The 18,481-nt window shown below is 35.8% G+C and overlaps 2 protein-coding genes across 3 annotated transcripts in view; one reads left to right on the top strand and one right to left on the bottom strand.

Annotated features, from left to right (window-relative positions):
- Positions 1-5,462, top strand: part of LOC110099502 (cell division protein FtsZ homolog 1, chloroplastic) — a 13,074-nt gene extending 7,612 nt beyond the window's left edge. Inside the window, exons 2-6 of the mRNA XM_020826682.2 lie at positions 828-927; positions 1,290-1,519; positions 3,423-3,590; positions 3,674-3,907; positions 4,921-5,462. Coding sequence (XP_020682341.1) covers positions 828-927; positions 1,290-1,519; positions 3,423-3,590; positions 3,674-3,907; positions 4,921-5,166 — 978 coding nt within the window. The 3' untranslated portion in view covers positions 5,167-5,462. The remainder of the gene's footprint in view (positions 1-827; positions 928-1,289; positions 1,520-3,422; positions 3,591-3,673; positions 3,908-4,920) is intronic.
- Positions 5,463-6,098: 636 nt separating this feature from the next.
- On the bottom strand, positions 6,099-17,005 carry LOC110099498 (transcription initiation factor TFIID subunit 6). 2 transcript variants are annotated; one of them, XM_020826676.2, is made up of 12 exons: positions 16,689-17,005; positions 16,511-16,597; positions 15,768-15,881; positions 15,571-15,679; positions 14,062-14,168; positions 13,809-13,946; positions 13,634-13,729; positions 12,877-13,001; positions 8,151-8,283; positions 7,940-8,065; positions 7,614-7,725; positions 6,099-6,697 (listed from the first exon to the last, which is right to left on the bottom strand). In XM_020826676.2, the coding sequence occupies exons 1-12, from the start codon at positions 16,977-16,979 to the stop codon at positions 6,303-6,305; spliced, it is 1,833 nt and encodes a 610-aa protein (XP_020682335.1). In that variant the 5' UTR covers positions 16,980-17,005; the 3' UTR covers positions 6,099-6,302. The 2 variants fall into 2 exon arrangements, with proteins under 2 accessions (XP_020682335.1, XP_020682336.1); XM_020826677.2 differs by having other exon boundaries at positions 15,780-15,881; positions 16,689-17,002.
- Positions 17,006-18,481: the final 1,476 nt, after the last annotated feature.

Here is an 18,481-nt window from a genome sequence, read left to right as displayed (position 1 = left end):
GTCAACAAAGTGGGAATTTCAACTAAAGGGAAACAATTAAAAGGTTGTGGTTTTAACATCATTTAGTTGGCCTACCTTTGCATTTATGCTTTCAACGAAAAAAAGTCTGCAATCATTAAATATATACAATATGGTGATTTTAACTTTTTTTATAGTCACAAGGAGCTTTTTGTCATTTATGTTTAAACTCTCTTTGCATTCAATTGCTACCAATGTTTATGGGCTCTTTTCCTATCTTTAATATCTTTTGTAACTCTATTTTTCTTTTTCTTTTGTAATGATGTGGACTTAGTCTTAGCTTCCCAGTTGAGCTTGATTAGGGAATTAATTCTGTTAGAGTTTGGCCCAATATAAATTAAGTCCAAAGAAGGAAATTTTTAAGCCACAATTTGGGTTTTAGTCAACTCTATGTCAAAACAAACTTGTAGATTGCGCTTGGATAATACTATTAACCCAACAAAAATGTAATAGGTCCTTTTGAGCAATGGTAAAGCATAATCATGAATTAGCGGTATAGAAATACTCCAATTATTATTTTTTGTCATTACCAAATTAGTTCAATTTAGAAGCATATAAATTGTCCTTCGTGTGCTTGCAGTTAACGGAATGAATTGTAACTAAACTTTCATATTGCCTATCCTTGAAGTATCTAAATTTTACTTTCACATTTACCTCACTTATTATATTCATTGCTGATTAATTTGGATGCGGGATCCCGTTAAATGTCCGTTCATTATGGCATACAATGCTTCTGTATCTTGACCTTCTATTATTTCTCTTCTCACCATTTTATTTAAGAACTCTTATGGCTGTGTTGGAAATTTCAGGGTGTGGACTTTTATGCCATTAACACTGATGCTCAATCTCTATTGAATTCACAAGCAACAAATCCGCTGCAAATCGGAGAGCTTTTGACACGTGGTCTTGGTTAGGCTCTCCTGCCTGATGTTAACATTATCCAAAACCTTACTCATCCAAATGCGCATTCTAATTAGTGCAATATATCTGAAGTGTTACATTCTATCTTGAAGTTTCACAAAATTGAAATTTCGTGAATTTTTTTCTTTGCTGCTTCAACTTGCTAAAATGCATTATACGCCTACAACCATTTTTAATTGAAGTTAAATTAGGCTCAGTGAGTCGGTGTGCATATTAATAAATAAATCTGCAATTTCTAGTAAAGGTGAAATCTTGGTCAATAAAACAGGCCAGCTTCTAAACTGGATGACTGAAATTAGAATATCTTCATGCTCCTAAAATTAGAATAGCTAAAGATTTCTTGAATTCAGGGACTGGTGGAAATCCTCTTCTTGGAGAGCAAGCAGCTGAGGAATCCAGAGAAGCCATAGCAAATGCTATTAAGGATTCAGATCTTGTTTTTATTACAGCAGGTATGGGTGGTGGCACAGGATCTGGCGCCGCACCTGTTGTTGCACAGATATCAAAGGAAGCTGGCTATCTGACCGTTGGAGTGGTTACTTATCCATTTAGCTTTGAGGGCCGCAAAAGATCATTGCAGGTAAATGCAAACTTCGAATATTATGGTTTTTTTCGAATATTAAAAATCTGGCATCGAATTTTCAAAAATAATTGCTCGTTAAGAAATTCTCAAAGCACTGTAAATTCAAATTTCTTCTTATTTTCAATCGGTGCAGCATTCTCAAACTTTTGTGTTTAGCCATTTAATACGTTTGTTGGAGGACATGTAAATATTTTAACATTAACAATTTTATGTCCTTTAAAGGATATGCATTCTTTTTGGAGCATTTGCATAATTCATTTTTAGAAGCATTTTATATATTTTTAGCTACATTTGTGCTGTAAAGCCACAGATTTTTTTTGTGTATTTGCATTATGTTGTTGCACATTCTTCAATATGCTTGCACGATATACTTGCAAATATCTCTTTTTTTATTCTTTTTTGTGTTGTTTATCTTCTCAGTTTATATATATCTTATTTATTAAGAGTTATAGAGAGAGAGCGAGAGTAGAAGAGATATAGAGAGAAAGGAAATGGGGGAGTTGAAGAGATGGAGAAAGAGAAAAGTGATTATTGTAGGCGTAGAGAGGATAGAGATAGAGAGGAAGATGAGACTGAAAAATAGAGAGTGAAAGAGGTAACTAGAGAAAGAGGAATGTAACAGGAAGAAGTGGAGAGATAGGTGGTTTGGGTTGGTGGATTTCCTGGGTATTGAGGAACGAAAGATAAGGGAGTGATGGTTAGTGGGTTTGACTTGCCAAAGTGTTGTTGGGTTGGTGCTTTGCCAAAGCTGTGAGCTGTAAGCAACTCTCGAAGTCAGGAGGAGATGGAATCTTAGAACAGGTGACGGATATTGTGAGGTGACTTGTGTAGGTTGTGGATCTAAAAAGAAAGGGAGTAGATCCGAACCCAACCCTCTAGCAACCCGATAATGACTTGATAACTCATTTTAATTTAATATATATATATATATTAACTTGTTAACTATAAATTTTAAATTAAATGATAAAATAAAAAGATTATACCAACAAATAAAAGAATTTATATCTTGTGCATTTGAGTATTTCATATATATGGCATTTTTTATATTTACTTTTAACATATTATTTGATTATTATACAAAAAAATACTCATTTTGACTTTACGCATATTTTTTTAATTTTGAGGCTTTGGCCTTGCCTCACAAATAAAAACTCCTCAATATCCAATTGCGCAATTTTAAATATTGAATCCGGGTAAGCGGAACAACCCGAACCCCACCTGTTTAATAAACGGGTCAATATGCATGTCTCAAATCTGACTTGTTTATTAAATAAGTCATCTCAAATATGGATTTTTTGTGTTGGGTTCGGGTCGGGTTATTTATTTACACCCCTTTGACTAAAGCTACTTTTGGATGATCAATATTCTAGGCCTTTATTGATGAAGGAAGATCTATTTGTTGAAAAATGCCTCTTTTCTTGATTATTTCTGGCTTACTAAATCAGGGTCCCTTAGGGGTTTGAAGAGTTATGCAAGCTCCTTTCCTCCCATTCTTGTTTATGCTTGTTGACTAGAGATCTATTCTATAGATAGGAATTTTTGTGAGTGTCCATGATTATAGCTTTATCTTGGAATTGAAATTTACATGCTATGATGAACAAGTAAGCTTATTATATCCTTCTAAAAATCATTTGCTGTTCTAACGTTGAGTCCAGATTGATTTGATAAAATTCAATGATGGAATATGTTTTTCAATCACTAAAATAAGATTTAGGTTTTATCCGTTACCAAAAATTTCTTGCTATATCTGCAATCAGGTATTTTATTGGATCTTATAAAGGAATGGCCAATGGTTATCATCATGATTTGCACTTTTGCACATTAAATTTGTGCCATGTACCTTATATTCATACTCTATCTTGTCATGCGAACTTAGCTTTGTGAGTTTGTCTAAATTTAGGCTCTGGAAGCCATAGAGAAGTTACAGAATAATGTTGATACTCTTATTGTGATCCCCAATGACCGACTCTTGGATGTTGTTGATGAGCAAACGCCTCTTCAAGATGCATTTTTTCTTGCTGATGATGTTTTACGCCAAGGTGTTCAGGGAATTTCAGATATAATAACAGTGAGTTATTTTGTTCTCTTTAGGCAAAAAACTGCTAGTAAATTTAAGATCTACTACTTGTTTAGAATGCTATTTTTTTTCAGATTCCTGGACTAGTCAACGTAGATTTTGCTGATGTAAAGGCTATTATGAAGAACTCTGGCACAGCAATGCTTGGTGTAGGTGTTTCATCCAGCAAAAACAGGGCACAAGAAGCTGCCGAGCAAGCAACCTTGGCGCCCCTTATTGGTTCATCTATTGAGTCTGCTACAGGAGTTGTGTACAATATAACTGGTGGAAAGGATATCACTTTACAAGAAGTTAACAAAGTTTCACAGGTGAGCTCTTCTACACTTTGTACATTTGTTAAAGTCTATCCTTCTGCACATGGATCTTTCACTTATTCCACTTTTGTGTTTGATCATGCTTGATAACCGAGCCTCTTGTTTGTCATGAAAAAATACGGATTAAATTTTTTTACTGCTTCCATGGTACTTTTAAATGAGAATTTTACTTATGTTAAGAATGGTAGAGATAAACCTAAAAAGATTTGATTAGAAAATATTAGAAATGATCTTCTTTATTAGATTTAAATGAGAATTTGAGTTTTAACCGGACACAATGGCGAAAAAGGATTCATGTAGCCGACCCCACATAGTGGGACAAAGGCTTGATGTTGTTGTTGTTGTTCCATAGTACTTTTAAGGTGCAATTATTGATAGAAGTGATTCCAGATTTGATTTTTCCTCCATAATATCCCTGAACACCATAAATCCTGCAATTTTTTGCTGCTGACCTGCAAAAAAGCTTGCTAGTTTCATTAAAAGAAATGTGGATTCTATATATCTTATTGTTCTGATGGTCCAGAATATAGTAGTAAGCAGAGCCATGCATTGGGTATTCATACCTACACCCACCCATACCCAATGGGTATGGGTATGCTCATGGCCTTGTGGGTGGATATGGGTGGGTACTCAACATTGGGTTATAAATTAATTTACATTGCTAATTACCATATAAATCTTATATTATTGCAATCCTCACTACGTAGTGTGTAACACTTAACCACGTTGCGACTACGATAAATTATGATATGCGGCTTGAAAGTTTGCAATCAGAGCAAAGGACAACAAGCCTCAAAACCATCAGTCTGTGGCAGATTGCGCTCAAAAAGTATGGTAAGTGGGTGGGTGTAGGTGGGTATGACAATCCGAAAGTCACCATGGGTGTGCGAAGCCCGTCCGAGTAAAGTATGGGTACCCAATGGGCTGCTTTTTTCAAACTCGTTATGGTTTACATTTGATTGCATCATTGATCCTATTGTTCACCGGTGTTCCATCCACATTTTCAGGTTGTCACTAGCCTTGCAGATCCCTCTGCAAACATAATTTTCGGTGCGGTCATCGATGATCGCTACACCGGCGAGATCCATGTGACCATCATTGCAACAGGTTTCTCAGAATCTTTCCAGAAAACTCTCTTGGCTGATCCAAAAGCAACTAGGAAATCAGAACCCCAACCGCATGAAATGAAAGTTGGATCAGTCCCCACCAACTCCTCACCAGCCACATCTAGGCAGCGCAAGCTCTTCTTCTGACGACCTTTTACTCCCTTATCTTATTAGTTCCATGCCTCCAGGTGATGTTTCTTAGGCTGAATTGGAATTTTTCTATATGCATATTGGTCTTTGTACACTTTCTTGTAAATGCTAAGCCACAAGCTGAGTTCTTTAGAGATCATTCATTAGGCTAGACATGTTCGGTTCTATTATGGAGTGTGGCATATTTTGGATTCATTTCTTCTTGTGTTGCTAAGTTGTTATTTCCAATATAAAATTATTATGTATGAATTCATTATTAATTAGAAATGCCCTAAAAATTTGGGCTTTTATTTTGTTGATGTATTGCTGCTAGGTTGTTATGTTCTATCACTATCACATGGTTGAATGTGTTGTCCAATATGTGTATTGCTTTTGGTTATAAATCATGGAGATGCATGTAATATATATAGTGTTTCAGGGACTTTATCACAAGATATGGCACTAAGTTAGTGCTAATTAAGGCTTCCTTTTAGGAGAGATTATTCTATATGGACACCAGACAGTTTATCATCAGAGACGAATCAGTTGCAGCCATGTCATCCAGTACCGAGTTCGGTACCGAGCCACGGTACTGAGTAGGAGGTGATGTGGCGTATTTTCATTAGGCTATTAACGGTGTTCGGCGTCTGCATAGAATAATTCATCTCATTGGAATAGCGTTTTCATTACTTTTTAAGAGCAGCTATTTAGTTCAAAAAATTTATGCGCTAAGAATTTATTTTAAAAAGCAGTAATAAAACTATCTCAAATGAAGCTTACACTTGTTAATGGATTTGATAATTGTCAAATCGCACTAGACCTCATAAGTCATTAGTGTATCAAATAAGCTAGTTAATGATTAAATATTCAAAACAAAAAAAAAATCAACCATAATTTCTCAATTATATCGAATTATTACAGATTTGATCACACATTTAGACGTGCATGTTAGTTCAAAAAATAACATTAATGTTAGTTTTATAAATAAAGACACTTTTAATATTATGTACATAAATAAGTCCTCTAAGAATAAAAAACTAAGGTCAAACTATACTAATCAAATATTAATCAAAATGAAGTGATTCATCACAAAGCATAAATAGTAGCTCTTGAGATCCCAACCATTGCTTTAAAGCCTCACTCCTCACTTTCACTCATAAAAATACACTCATTTCTACTGGCTGTATAAATGAAAAAATGGCTTCACCAAACAGCTCAAACAATGAAGCTAAAAGATAGCCTGCATCAAGATCTTCCTTCCATGCCTGACTCAGAATGGAATGTGTTTTTGGTGCTCTGCTATTTCCCATCTCTCTCCGGCTTCCTCCTGGGATGCTCTCATTCGATGATAACCGGCCGGTAGAAGTCGACGGCCTTATGCCGGGATCGGTCAATGCATTGTTGCCAAAGCCATCTGCGACCGACTGAGCATTTGACATTGCCGGCATAACCGGCATTGAGTTGACAGAACCATCGCCGGCGAGTTTTTTTAGCGGCGGCTGTTGTGTGGAGTGATGGTTGCTTGCAACTGACTTCCTTTTATTACCATCTATGAGCCATGAAACATTTTATTCAGTTTTTCAGTGAGTAAAAACTATAGCAAACAGACAAATATTATTTAAAGAATCTACTGGACAACATGACACTCGCACATTGTGATCAATAACACACTTAGATTGGGATTTAAATAAAGAAAGCCAAAAAAAGGGTCCACCAATATGAAATTTTGATTCAACAAAGTCTAGCAGGTTCTTTCTTTCGTGTTATGGATCCAGAGATTTAGAATATAATAAAGTCAGCCATGTTGAACAAATCGGCAGAGAAGGAATCTCAACAGATAATTCTTATAAACAGACATATGAGAAGTATGAAGATATGACGATGACAAAAATAACATCAAGCCTTTGTCCCACTACATGGAGTCAGCTAAATGAATCCTTTTTCTCCATTGTGTATGATTAAAAGTCAAATTCTCATTTAAATCTAATAAAGAAAGATCATTTCTAATATTTTCTAACCATTGCTTACACACAAGTTAGACTCGTCTTTTTTAAGCCCAAATTTGAAGTGAGATTCGAGTTCACAAAAAGAGTTTGAGTGTAAGCATAAGTGCAAGCATAGGTGTAAATTTCAGCTTAGATTTAGCCTTCGTTTGGGACAGCTTTCTTATTGCTTTATGAAATAGATTTCTAGTACAAAATCTTTTAGTTTAAAAATTTTTTATACTTAAAAGCTGTTATAGAAAGCAGTAAAAAAGTAGTCTCAAATAAAGCCTAAATGTAAGTTTAGATCCGAAAGTAGGTTCAAGTGTAAAATCATCATGCAAAAAGGGATCATTTTGTAAGACATTAAAAAAAAGATTGATGTTTGATTTAACTTCAAAAAGGTTTTGAAAAGGCAAATCAAAGATTTAAAAAAAAAAAAATTTTTGAAACATAACTAAGTTTAGTTTTAGGATGTCTCACTTGGCATAGTTGTTGCAATTCTTCCTTTGTGTTTCCAAGTAAACCGGTTTGGTCGGGATAATAGGCCTGGAAACATTTTAAGCCGATCATACAAACACTTGCCTGCAGCACCCTGTAAAGTGCATTTTAGTATTATAATAACATCTGGCTGAAGTGAATTCAAACTAGGCTTCGTTTGGGACAGCTTTCCTATTGCTTCTTACAGCAGCTTTCTAGTTTAAATATTAAAATTTTTGTACTAGAAAGCTGCTTTAAAAAGCAAAACAAAGCCTTAATTACTCTCTAGCTCAAAATTTTCTACAGAATAAAATGCAAGCTGAACACACCAATAAGGCACCATAGACATGCCAAGCTTCTTTCCTTTTCATCTCATTCTTCTGCTTTTCAAGTAACATCTCTGGTTCTAGAAGTTGTAGGTATGTTTCCAGGTTAGGCAAAATAAGAAGGCGTACCTAATAAGCCATAATGCATTAATGTTAATATAATAGAAACAGGAAAGTAGGAAACAAGTTCGCCGGAAATGGTAATAGCAATCACCACACTGGGACCTAGGGCAGCGAGCCCTCGAATGGCACCGTAATGCTGTGTCAAAGCTTTAGAAGGGTCAAGAAAAGCATGAAGAAGTGTTTTTGTAAGCCTAGACTGCAGATTGTGATATACGTGGCCATATCTGCAAAATTTTAAAGTGGAAAATAATAACCAATTATTTCAAGAAAATGTTTCTTAAACATTCATGGTAATGTAGAAACACAGCAGAAGTAACTAAAGCCAGTAAAATCTCATTGATAAGTTGATGCCTTATATGCCAAAGCAAAATCTCAGTTCACACTTTGAGGTTTAGTTCAGCTTTGCCACAATAAGTAGGAAGCAAATGCTCACTTTTCTTGATAGTTCTCGCAATCACTAAGTCCTGTTAAGATGTTCAAAAGAACTATGTTGTCCAAAACTAGCTTGGGCAATCAATAATAAAGATTTATTTAGTGTAGGAAAGAGAGCAATGCGCTTAGATAATTCGAGGAGATGCGAAACAGAGAAATAGCAGTGACGAAGAGATTAAGGAAGTGATGAGTCTTTGTTGATTTTTTTTTTTTAATTACAACACCTTAAGAGTTGCTACCTACATGCCCATAGAGAGGGATTAATATTCAATTATTTAGGGATCAAACTGCATCATAGTTCGCTTACAAGAGTTTGCATTTCTTGCATACATCTTCAATGTGGGATGGCCCTCATTGCAAAATAGAGATCACTACCCTTCTTAATTGTGGCATCTTAGATTTGCTTGCTTTTGGCATGTGCAAGATAGTTTCCCAAAGGATCTTCATTTTGGAAGCATATAAGAATTGCAATTTGCTGATCCAATCTTCTGCTTGCTATGTAGTTTTACCCTTGATAAGTCGCATCTAAGGTGCTGTGTTGATGGTGGTGGCATGCTCTTGATAGAACTAATGATATCATTTATTGTATGCAAATTATGTCCGCTTTCTCATGTGTTGGAAGTAGGGGTGTAAATGAGCTGAGCCGGCTCTAACTTGACTTGGTAATAAGCTCGCGAGCCGAGCTTATCAAGCTCAAGTTCGAGCTTGATAAAACTTGGCTCGTCTACTTGCAAGCTCAGCTCGATTAAATTTATATTTAAAAAATATATAAAAAGTTCTATTATTTATAAAAAATTTGCTGTATGTAGCCGAAAAAACTACAAAACTTTAATTCCATTTAATGCAATTATCCTGCTGTTGTGTTTTCAAAAAAACATTCATTAATTATATTTTTTAAAACATGCTCCTGCCCTTCTCCCAATAATAAAAAAAAAGCATGCACTTCATTTCAACACTCTTCTTCTCCAATAGGAGGCTAAGCTCGTCAATGTTTCTCTCAGGATCCCGAGTTTGACCCAGTGTAACTCCGGCGATCATGCCTCCTTACTTCCTCCTTCCTCTAGTTAGCAAAGCTCACAAGTTGGTGTCCCAAATTCAACTCCCAACCACCTTTTCCGGCAAGCCAAGCCCATTGTAACTTTAGCGACCATACATTCCAACTTCTCTAGTAAGACAAAGCTCACAAGTCAAGTTCGAGCCAATTGCAACTCCGACGAGTCGAGTTCGAGCTCACCATATAAGCTTGATTTGAGCTCGAGTTCAAGCTTCTCTCTAAGTTGATGAGTCAAACTCGAGCTAGCCCAAACTCGAGCTTGACTCGACTAGTTTACAACCCTAGTTGGAAGTCTCAGTGACTTAGTATTAGGTCACACGTGTCCTTTTTCAACCACTGTTCAATCTAACTTTTAATGATGGTCTACATGGTTATCAAGTTGATCATTTCAAGCTTTCAGCTATTGATTTACTTTCATGAGTTTCCTAATATTCCATCCATGGATGCAATGTGGACAAGTCAACTTTCTTATTGGGTATTGCTCCACTCAAAAAGAGTATGTTATCAACCTACCACCAAAAAATTCCTTAATTAAAAAAGTCATATTTGATGAGAAGCATTTTTTTTTCAATCAAACTCACATTCAGAGCAAGAACTCTCTACTGAAATACAAGTTTGATGAAATCTCTATATTTTATCTTGATATTCCTACAACACAAACTCCAATAAATCCATAAACTATATCCCTTTAAGTCTATACAAGAAGGAATAAGCTCAACAAAAATCTCCAGCAAGCTTGAGACTCATAACCATTATCAAGTAAGAATGATCAACCCATCACTACAAATTCTGATATCTATCCCATCTCACAGTACACATCTTTTTGAAATTTAAATCCTACCCATAAAGCCTTCCTTACAAATATTAGCTCTAATTCCATTATAATAGCAAGGTACTTGAAAGTAAAAAATTAAAAGAATACCATGACAAAAAAAATGAATGCGTGAAAAAAAAAACACTTAGTAGATTTTTTAACCACCAAGAGGGAAGAAAATTAGATTATGCAAATGATTTTTTTATTGTAAATATAAAGCATATCGAAGCTTGGAATAACATAAACCAACATTAGTAGTCAAATGATATACTCAATCTTATGGAGTTCACTATTAAAAAACTCCTGTTTTTATTGGGAAAATGAATACAATAAATATCTTAATTTTTTTTGCAGTCAATCATGACTGGTCCATGCAACAATACAATATAAAGAATGTTTTGCCGTATAGGGATATTGAAGAAGTTCGTATGGATCCACTAGCTAGATTTGATACTTAAAAGGGTGCAAATTAAGGAAAAAGCTCTGTAAAAACAATCTCTAATAGCATGATTTGATAGATTCACAAAATCATAATGAAGCTAGATACAAACAAAGTCAAGGAGATCATACGTTCTTCATAAAATACTCAACATATTTTACAATCTCAATTCTCATCATATATGATGAGAATATAATTATTAAATGATGACAAAAATAGAAAAACGAGTCTCTCAAAAAAAAAGCATGTGAAGAATTTGATATCAAAGAGTTTGACAAACTCAAATACTAATTATAAATTAAAGTTGCTTAATCAAAATAAGGAATACTCTGTCAACAAAAATATGTTATAAATCTACTGAAAAAAAAAAATTTTTGATTAACTGCAAACTTTGTAAAACTCTAATTGAACAAAGTCAAATTTTTGACGCAGATGAAGAAGAAAAAGAAGTAGACATGAGATAATATCAAAAATTAGTAGGAAAAATGATCAACCTATCTCACACCTGCAAAGACATCACATTTTCAGTGTGTCTCATCAGTCAATTCATGGACAAAACCAAAGAGTCTTACCTTAAAATTGCTTATAGAATTCTCAAATACCTTGAATCAACTCTTGATAAGTGAATTATCTACAAAAAGTTGAATATTTTATAAATTGAAATGTATACTAATGCAAACTATACATGATCACCAATGAATAGAAGATCCACGACTAGATACCGTATATTTTTTTGAGAAAATCACAAAACATAGAGGAGCAAGAAATAACCTATTATTTTAGGATCTAGCATTAAATTTAAATTTAGTATCATTGTCCAAGGAATTTACTGGCTCATATAAATCAAAATCACTTTGAAAGATTTAAAAATTAAATATAAAGTGTCAATGAATATATATCGTGACAATAAATATGCCATCAATATTCTCCATATTACAGTACAATATGATCGTACCAAGCATGAGAAGATAGAAATTTCTTAAAATAAAAATTGAAAGTGGGTTGATCTGCACTCTATGTGGGACAATAGGAAATCCACTTATAGGTATCTTCACCAAAAAACTCTACAACCCCATGTTCATGGAATAGTAGATTTATAACAATAAGTTTGAGAGGGAGTGTTAAAGGATCATGAGACCCACAAATTTATCAATTTTGATAGGGATCCTTGAGCATGCGGATTAAGGGTTCTAACCGTTAAATTAATCATCTTATAGCCCTTAAATTGCAATTTGTGTGCATCATATTCTTATTCTAGCCGCTTGCCCCTCTTGGGGATTTTTTTTTTCTTTTTTTATAAATAGTTTTGGTTTATTTCAATTAAAACCCTATGAAAAAACATATAAATACTTTCACAAATTTATATAGAATCAAGCAATAAAATTCAAAGAACTATTTCTCGTTTATTTTACTACTCTACCATTAAAACCTAAAAAGTCAAAAAAAGTAAAAGTGTGATTCTGATATAAATAAAATCAACTAAAAGAATGAGGGGCATTGATGCAATTTTTTTAAAAGAAAATTCTAATGTTCATATCATTGAATTCCAACAATAGTGTGATTTGAAGGAGCATTTTGGACAAGCTAGATTCAACATAAGCATAAGAGTGAATTTTGATAAGAAATACTGGTTCTAATGATTTCAAGGCAATCACCAAGATAGCAACTCATCTTTATTCATGAAAAAAGGAGCTCACAATACTTAACACATGAAATTTCAAACCCACCATATTAAGAACAACCTAGGTATGCACAACATATTTTCTGTGTACAGATAAGTCATTGCATAATTTCACGGAACTAATTGTCGCCTATTGCCAAAGAGGAAATCCATATGAATAATTTAGCAGCAGCTATCAAATAAAATTGTGATAAAAAGCTTAGAGAATGAATAAAAACCGATCCACTATTGTAACTTCAAACAAACAATCATGATATGAAAAGAAACTCTTGAATCCTGAACATTTGTCCAACAACAAAAAAGTATCAATGGTAAGAAATCAGTGCACGTAAGAAAAATTTAAGCATACAAAAAGGCTCTCAAGGTTCAAGATTATCAATATAAAACAGTATTTCACCTTCTACAAACAGAAGCAACCAGGTTTGCAGAGAAATCTCTAAGCTCCCAATGATTATCTGCAAGTCTATTCCCTAACCTTTTAGCAACAATGCATGTTATCATCGAAGGCATCAGCTGATGAAGCTGCAATGTAAAAATAAATATATCCCATCAGTATTGTACGATAAATAGAAATACCAACTTATATAAACAAAACCCATCGATATCATCTTGTTCTAAATGACAACACAACTTATCTCGACAAAATTGTGCAGCCAAAAAACGGGTATTTTCCATGTAGAAGAAGATAGCAAAACCAGTATAAAGCATGCAAATAATTTTAAGGTTAAAATGACAAATTCCAACCCAAACAACAGGAATTCTCCATTGGCCTAGTTATTTTTTGAACCCTACTAACTCAAGTTGCCCTCAAGCATCCCACCAACACATGCACAAAAGACCCCTCAAAACCTCCATCCGCATCAAAGCTAAACCATGAAAGTACACAATCCTATGCTCCTCAAAAACCTCTGAGATAGGCCACCATACTGCTTTCAAATAGAAGAGAGAGAATGAAGGTGTTGGAGAAGAGATTTGTTGTCCAAGTTTAATTGCTCTAAGCATATCCCTAAGTTGTTCACATGGTGGGAGTGGGGATTAGGCTGTTTTTAGCAGGGTAGTAGTATTTTGTATTTGATATTTTGGAAATTATAAATCTTTCAACAGGTATGAGAGAAGTTTACTTCAAGTTTCATCATCAGCAACAAGCAACTTACATAAGGCTCAATGTGTATGTGTGGATTGCGAAGAAGGCTTCGTGCAACACGCATCAAAGCAAAAAGGATGGAAAGATCATTTAAACTTCGGGATACCTGTACATTTCAAGAATCATTAAATGGTAGCGTCAACTTTAGTTTATGGAAGCAATTGACTGGCAAAAGAAGCTTTTACCTCATCTGCAATGAAATAAGAAAAATAGGGGACTAAGGGGTGGAGCCCCGAATCAGTGGACAAACTTGCCAATGCTTCTTTGAATAGGGCAGATTCAGACTTGCTGATGGTTAGCTCCGTTATCTTATCAAAGTATAGCTTAAAAACAAAGAAATTAACATAATCAGAAGCTTACCATAAGACCGCTGTTTTGATACTTCATCAAAGATTGAAACCAAGCACTGATAATCTGATATTAAAACTGAAATATTACCTGAAGTTCTCTAGAAAGAACATGCTTAACTGGAAGCCTAATATCAACAGGTAGTCCATCATCTTTTCCATGTTCCAACTTCCTACTCTCTAGTGGAGGAAGAATTACTGGGAAGTATTAAGATGGTAAACCACATAAGAATTAGGAACTCATATTCAGGTTATGAAAAGTGAAATATTGAGTATTAGAGGAAATGTCTAGATCAGACACAGAAACAATCATCATAGCTAAGCTAAACAAGTTCTTTTGTGGAACGAAAATCAAAACATGAAAACCCCGTATGAACTAAATCTTATGGTAAATCAGCAATCTCTTTCTTGACCTACACATTTATGCCATGGAATAACACAAATATGATCAGCCAAGAACAACATTAGTGGTGATCAGCGAATAAAGAAATGTACGAAATAAATCAAAGATGATCGAATTACAATCGACATTGCTTGAATATCTTTCGATTCATCAAACAATCCATGACATCGTGCAAAAATGTTCGAAACATCACAACCGCAGTTGAAATTTTCTAATCATGTCCATTTTTCAAAATGAAATGCACTAAGGTACCCAATGCATTGGACTTACAAGAAAAGGCTCCGACAATCGATTCAATAGAACTCGATGAAAACAAAGGACAACAAACATGTCCCTGCACAAGTAAGGTTAGAAAAGTCTAAATTGCAATCAAATTTGACAAATTTTCATCCATTCCGCGAAATGGACAGCGCTGATGTGTTTGGAATGTCAAAAATACCCATAATAGAGAAGCATTTGCCCCATGCACTGCACAAAAGCAAAATGCAATATTTCCTATGCACAAGGTGATGCATGAATGGCAAAAGTTATCCTCTTAGATAAGAATCTATCTCAAGTCTACAAGGTCCAATTAGACAATATAACCCATTGATGATGATAAGATTCATTCGATCAAGTCGTGTGGATAACATCCACTAACTAAGTAGATTAAGATCCATAGAGACCCCAGACAACAAAACCATGAATCTTGATTGAATTTGTCATTATTCCCTCCATCGTCCACTTTAAGTTAACGATGATACCATAAAATAAAAATTATAGCTACTATAAGCCAAGCATTTAATATCTATCAACTATTCTTAATCGAAAATTCTCTTTCATCATCGAGTAGGGTAATTAAACACAAGGGCTTGCACCTATGGAAAACGAATAACAGGATCATAAAATTCTAGTGCAACAACGGCAAAATATTAAGGTAGCGTTTTAACTACAATCTAATATCTCTTTTAAAATCAACCTGGAACCAAAAACTCTCTTAAAGAGAGAAGCGCAAATTTTTTAAATCCCACAATTGCTAACATTTGAACCTTAGACCTCTACTTTTAGGGTTAAAGGCAATAGCACTCGCCTAAATGATTTGTGGTATTATTCTATCAAAAGCAAATACAACAATAGAGGGATGCTATGTAGCTTAAGGCAATACGCAACAATAATGGAAAGGAATGAGGCACTCTCCACTAACACAATAGAGCCTACCATCAACAGGAACATTTTCTGGAATTGCAGGTTGCACCCCTTCAATAGCCAACCAGTGGGTCACCACAGCAGTATCAAGAGGGGCTTTAGGTAATGGTGCTTCAATCAGCTATCATCAACAGAACAAATAAATTAATAAGCATATAGCAAAAGAAAATCAATTGCTGTGTTACCAAACTTGAAAATAATCATGGTACATGTAACTGTACATCTTTGAAGTCTAGATCTTTATCATCAATGTAGAACAGATCCTTATGACCCACAGCCCTTTTGAACCTCAATGGATCCCCAGTTGCAAACCCATAAAGCGGCTGTCAAAAATATAAGCATTAAGAAACAATTAAAGCGCCATAGAATTCTTGTTGAAAGAACTTGAAGGAAAAAAAAAAAATCAAATTCATCCTCAAACCAGCCAATTCCAGAAGCTTAAACTATATGAGGATCTCAGGCGAGCTCACATGAATGTGTTAATTTGGCAACTTTGCAAACAACAGAATATAAAAAACGGGCTAAAAACACCTATATACACAACATCAACAAAATTTTTCGACTCCTCTCAATCAGCCTTACCCTGGCACTCTTAAAAGAAAGCATGTGCATCAGAAAACTCGAATTTTTAAGAAAATGAAACAAAGAAAGAAAAAATAACCAATTAAAAACTTGAGAGAGACAGAAAGCGAAGTCACGCAGACAACCAAACAACAACCTTCAAGAGCAGTTCTTGGTATTTAAGTTGAGAGTACGAAGAAAAGTACCAAAACCTAAATCAACTAGGACAAGCCACAGCTAGCAGCTTGATACCAAAGAAGCCACAAAAGAAGGGGAAAAAAAGCTAAATTTGATATCTTTAAAAAGATGCGATAACAAAAATCCTAATTTTCCCAGTCTAGAAAAAAAAATAGCATCGAGCAAACTCAATACTCCAACAGAAGCAACAAACCTCCACATTCCTCAGGCTAAGAGCGCTATCCACATCGTCCGCCGTCAACACAGTCCGTTTCGAGTGTCGCATACACTTGATCGCCTCCTGTTCTCCCACACCAAAGTTCGCAAGTCAATCAATCAACCCCTCCAAAGGAACAGAATTCTACGAACACCAAATCTAATATAAAAAAAACCTGCATTATCTCGCGGAGGCGATATTCAACGTCGGGGGCAAGGGCGAGGGCAACATCAGAGGAGAGATTGGCGATGCCTATGCTCTGCGCGATAACCTCAATGGTTTCCTTCGGCACGATACTCATATTTTCCAGGCTTGGAGATCCAGCCTTTCCTACTCTACTCTCGCAACTCTCGGCATTAGGAATCGCCGGTGAGGTTGGGCTCGAAGAGTTGGAGCTTACGCTTAGCGGACAGAGCGCAAGATGTTCGACCTTATGCCCTGCCGCTAGATTTGGTTCGATCCGCATCCAAACACCGAAGTACAAACAAATCTTCAGTTCACCTTTGGTAGGATGAGCAATCGTCGTCTTTTTCACGGTGAATAGAACAGCGGTAATGTTAGCCCCTGGATAAAAACAAGGGGCCAGACCCGACCCATATTATTATATATATAATTTTATAAGCAGCAACCAAAAGAAGTTTATTTTTCAGAAGGTGAAGTAGACCATACAATTTTTTTTTTCTTTGTATCCTACAGTTTGTACTAAAAACTCATTGTCTTGTAATTTTTTATTTGTTTTTTTATCCATGAAATCTTTTTTTAGCTCTCCAATCCCATTAAAATGAGAAAATTAACATATTAGATCATCTTCTACATTTATTGGCACCTTTTGTTGTGTCCTGAAATATTCACGATGGTAGAAATTGATATAGTTTAGCGTCTTAGTTTTGAATGAAGATCCAACACACAAACATATAATAGAGTATGATTATATAGTTTATAAGAGAATATAATTTTTACGTGAAAACCCCAGAAAAGGAGAAAAACCACGGGGTCTAGCCCGGTTTGAATGAATCCACTAACTTTTGCAATTGATTACAAATGAGACCCTTATAAGGAAGATCTTGGCTCGATGTAGCAAATATATATCATACAGAGTGCATTCTATGTTGGGAGTTGGAAGAATCAGCGTTGATATGTTCGTTTGGGGCGGCAAAATCATAGTCGACGAGCGATGTAGTTCGGAAGGACTATAGTAAGATGAAGGTGGTCGGAAGGACCATAGTTGACAGGTGATCGTGGCCACAAGGGTCATAGTTGGAGGGCGATGGAGGTCAAAAGGATTGTAGTTGGCGTCGGTGGTAGGAAGATAGTAGTTGGAGGGTGATGGAGGTTGAAAGGACCGTGGTTAGAAGACGGTGATCGGAAGGACCGTAGTTAGGCGACAGTGGTCAAAAGGACTGTAGTAAGTGGACGACGGAGGCCGAGAGGACCGTAGTTGGGCAACGGTGGTCGGAAGGGCCTTAGTTGGGCGATGATGGTCAGAAGGATCGTAGTCAGTGGGCGATGAAGGTCAGGGGGTCGTTGGTGATCAACGAATGGGTGGAATTCTGACAACGATCGAAAAGAACTCTAGTAGTGGTCGAAGAACAGGTGGAAGTCCGACAATGTTCGGCAGACTGGAGGAAGTATGGCGGTGATCTCCAGACTGTGAAAGTCCGTCGGTGGTCGGAAGATGGTGAAAGTACGATGGTTGTTGACGAACGGGCGGAAGTCCAATGTTGGTCGGGAAGAACTCCAATGGTGGTCGGTGGTCAGTGGTCGGTGGTCTGGCAGAAGTCAAACGGTGGTCGAGAAGAACTCCGATGGTGGTCGGCGGACGGGCGGAAGTCCGACGATGATCAAGAAGAACTCTGGTAGTGGTCGACAAACAGGAAAAGTCCGGCAATGGTCAGCATAATAGAGGAAGTTTGTTGGTGGTCTCTGAACTGCCGAAGTTCGTATGTGGTCGGAAGACTGGGGGAAGTA

This window comes from Dendrobium catenatum, unplaced genomic scaffold (assembly GCF_001605985.2).
Source record: "Dendrobium catenatum unplaced genomic scaffold, ASM160598v2 fragScaff_scaffold_716, whole genome shotgun sequence".
Taxonomy (NCBI): Eukaryota; Viridiplantae; Streptophyta; class Magnoliopsida; order Asparagales; family Orchidaceae; genus Dendrobium; species Dendrobium catenatum.
This window is presented reverse-complemented; position numbering and strand designations above follow the sequence as displayed.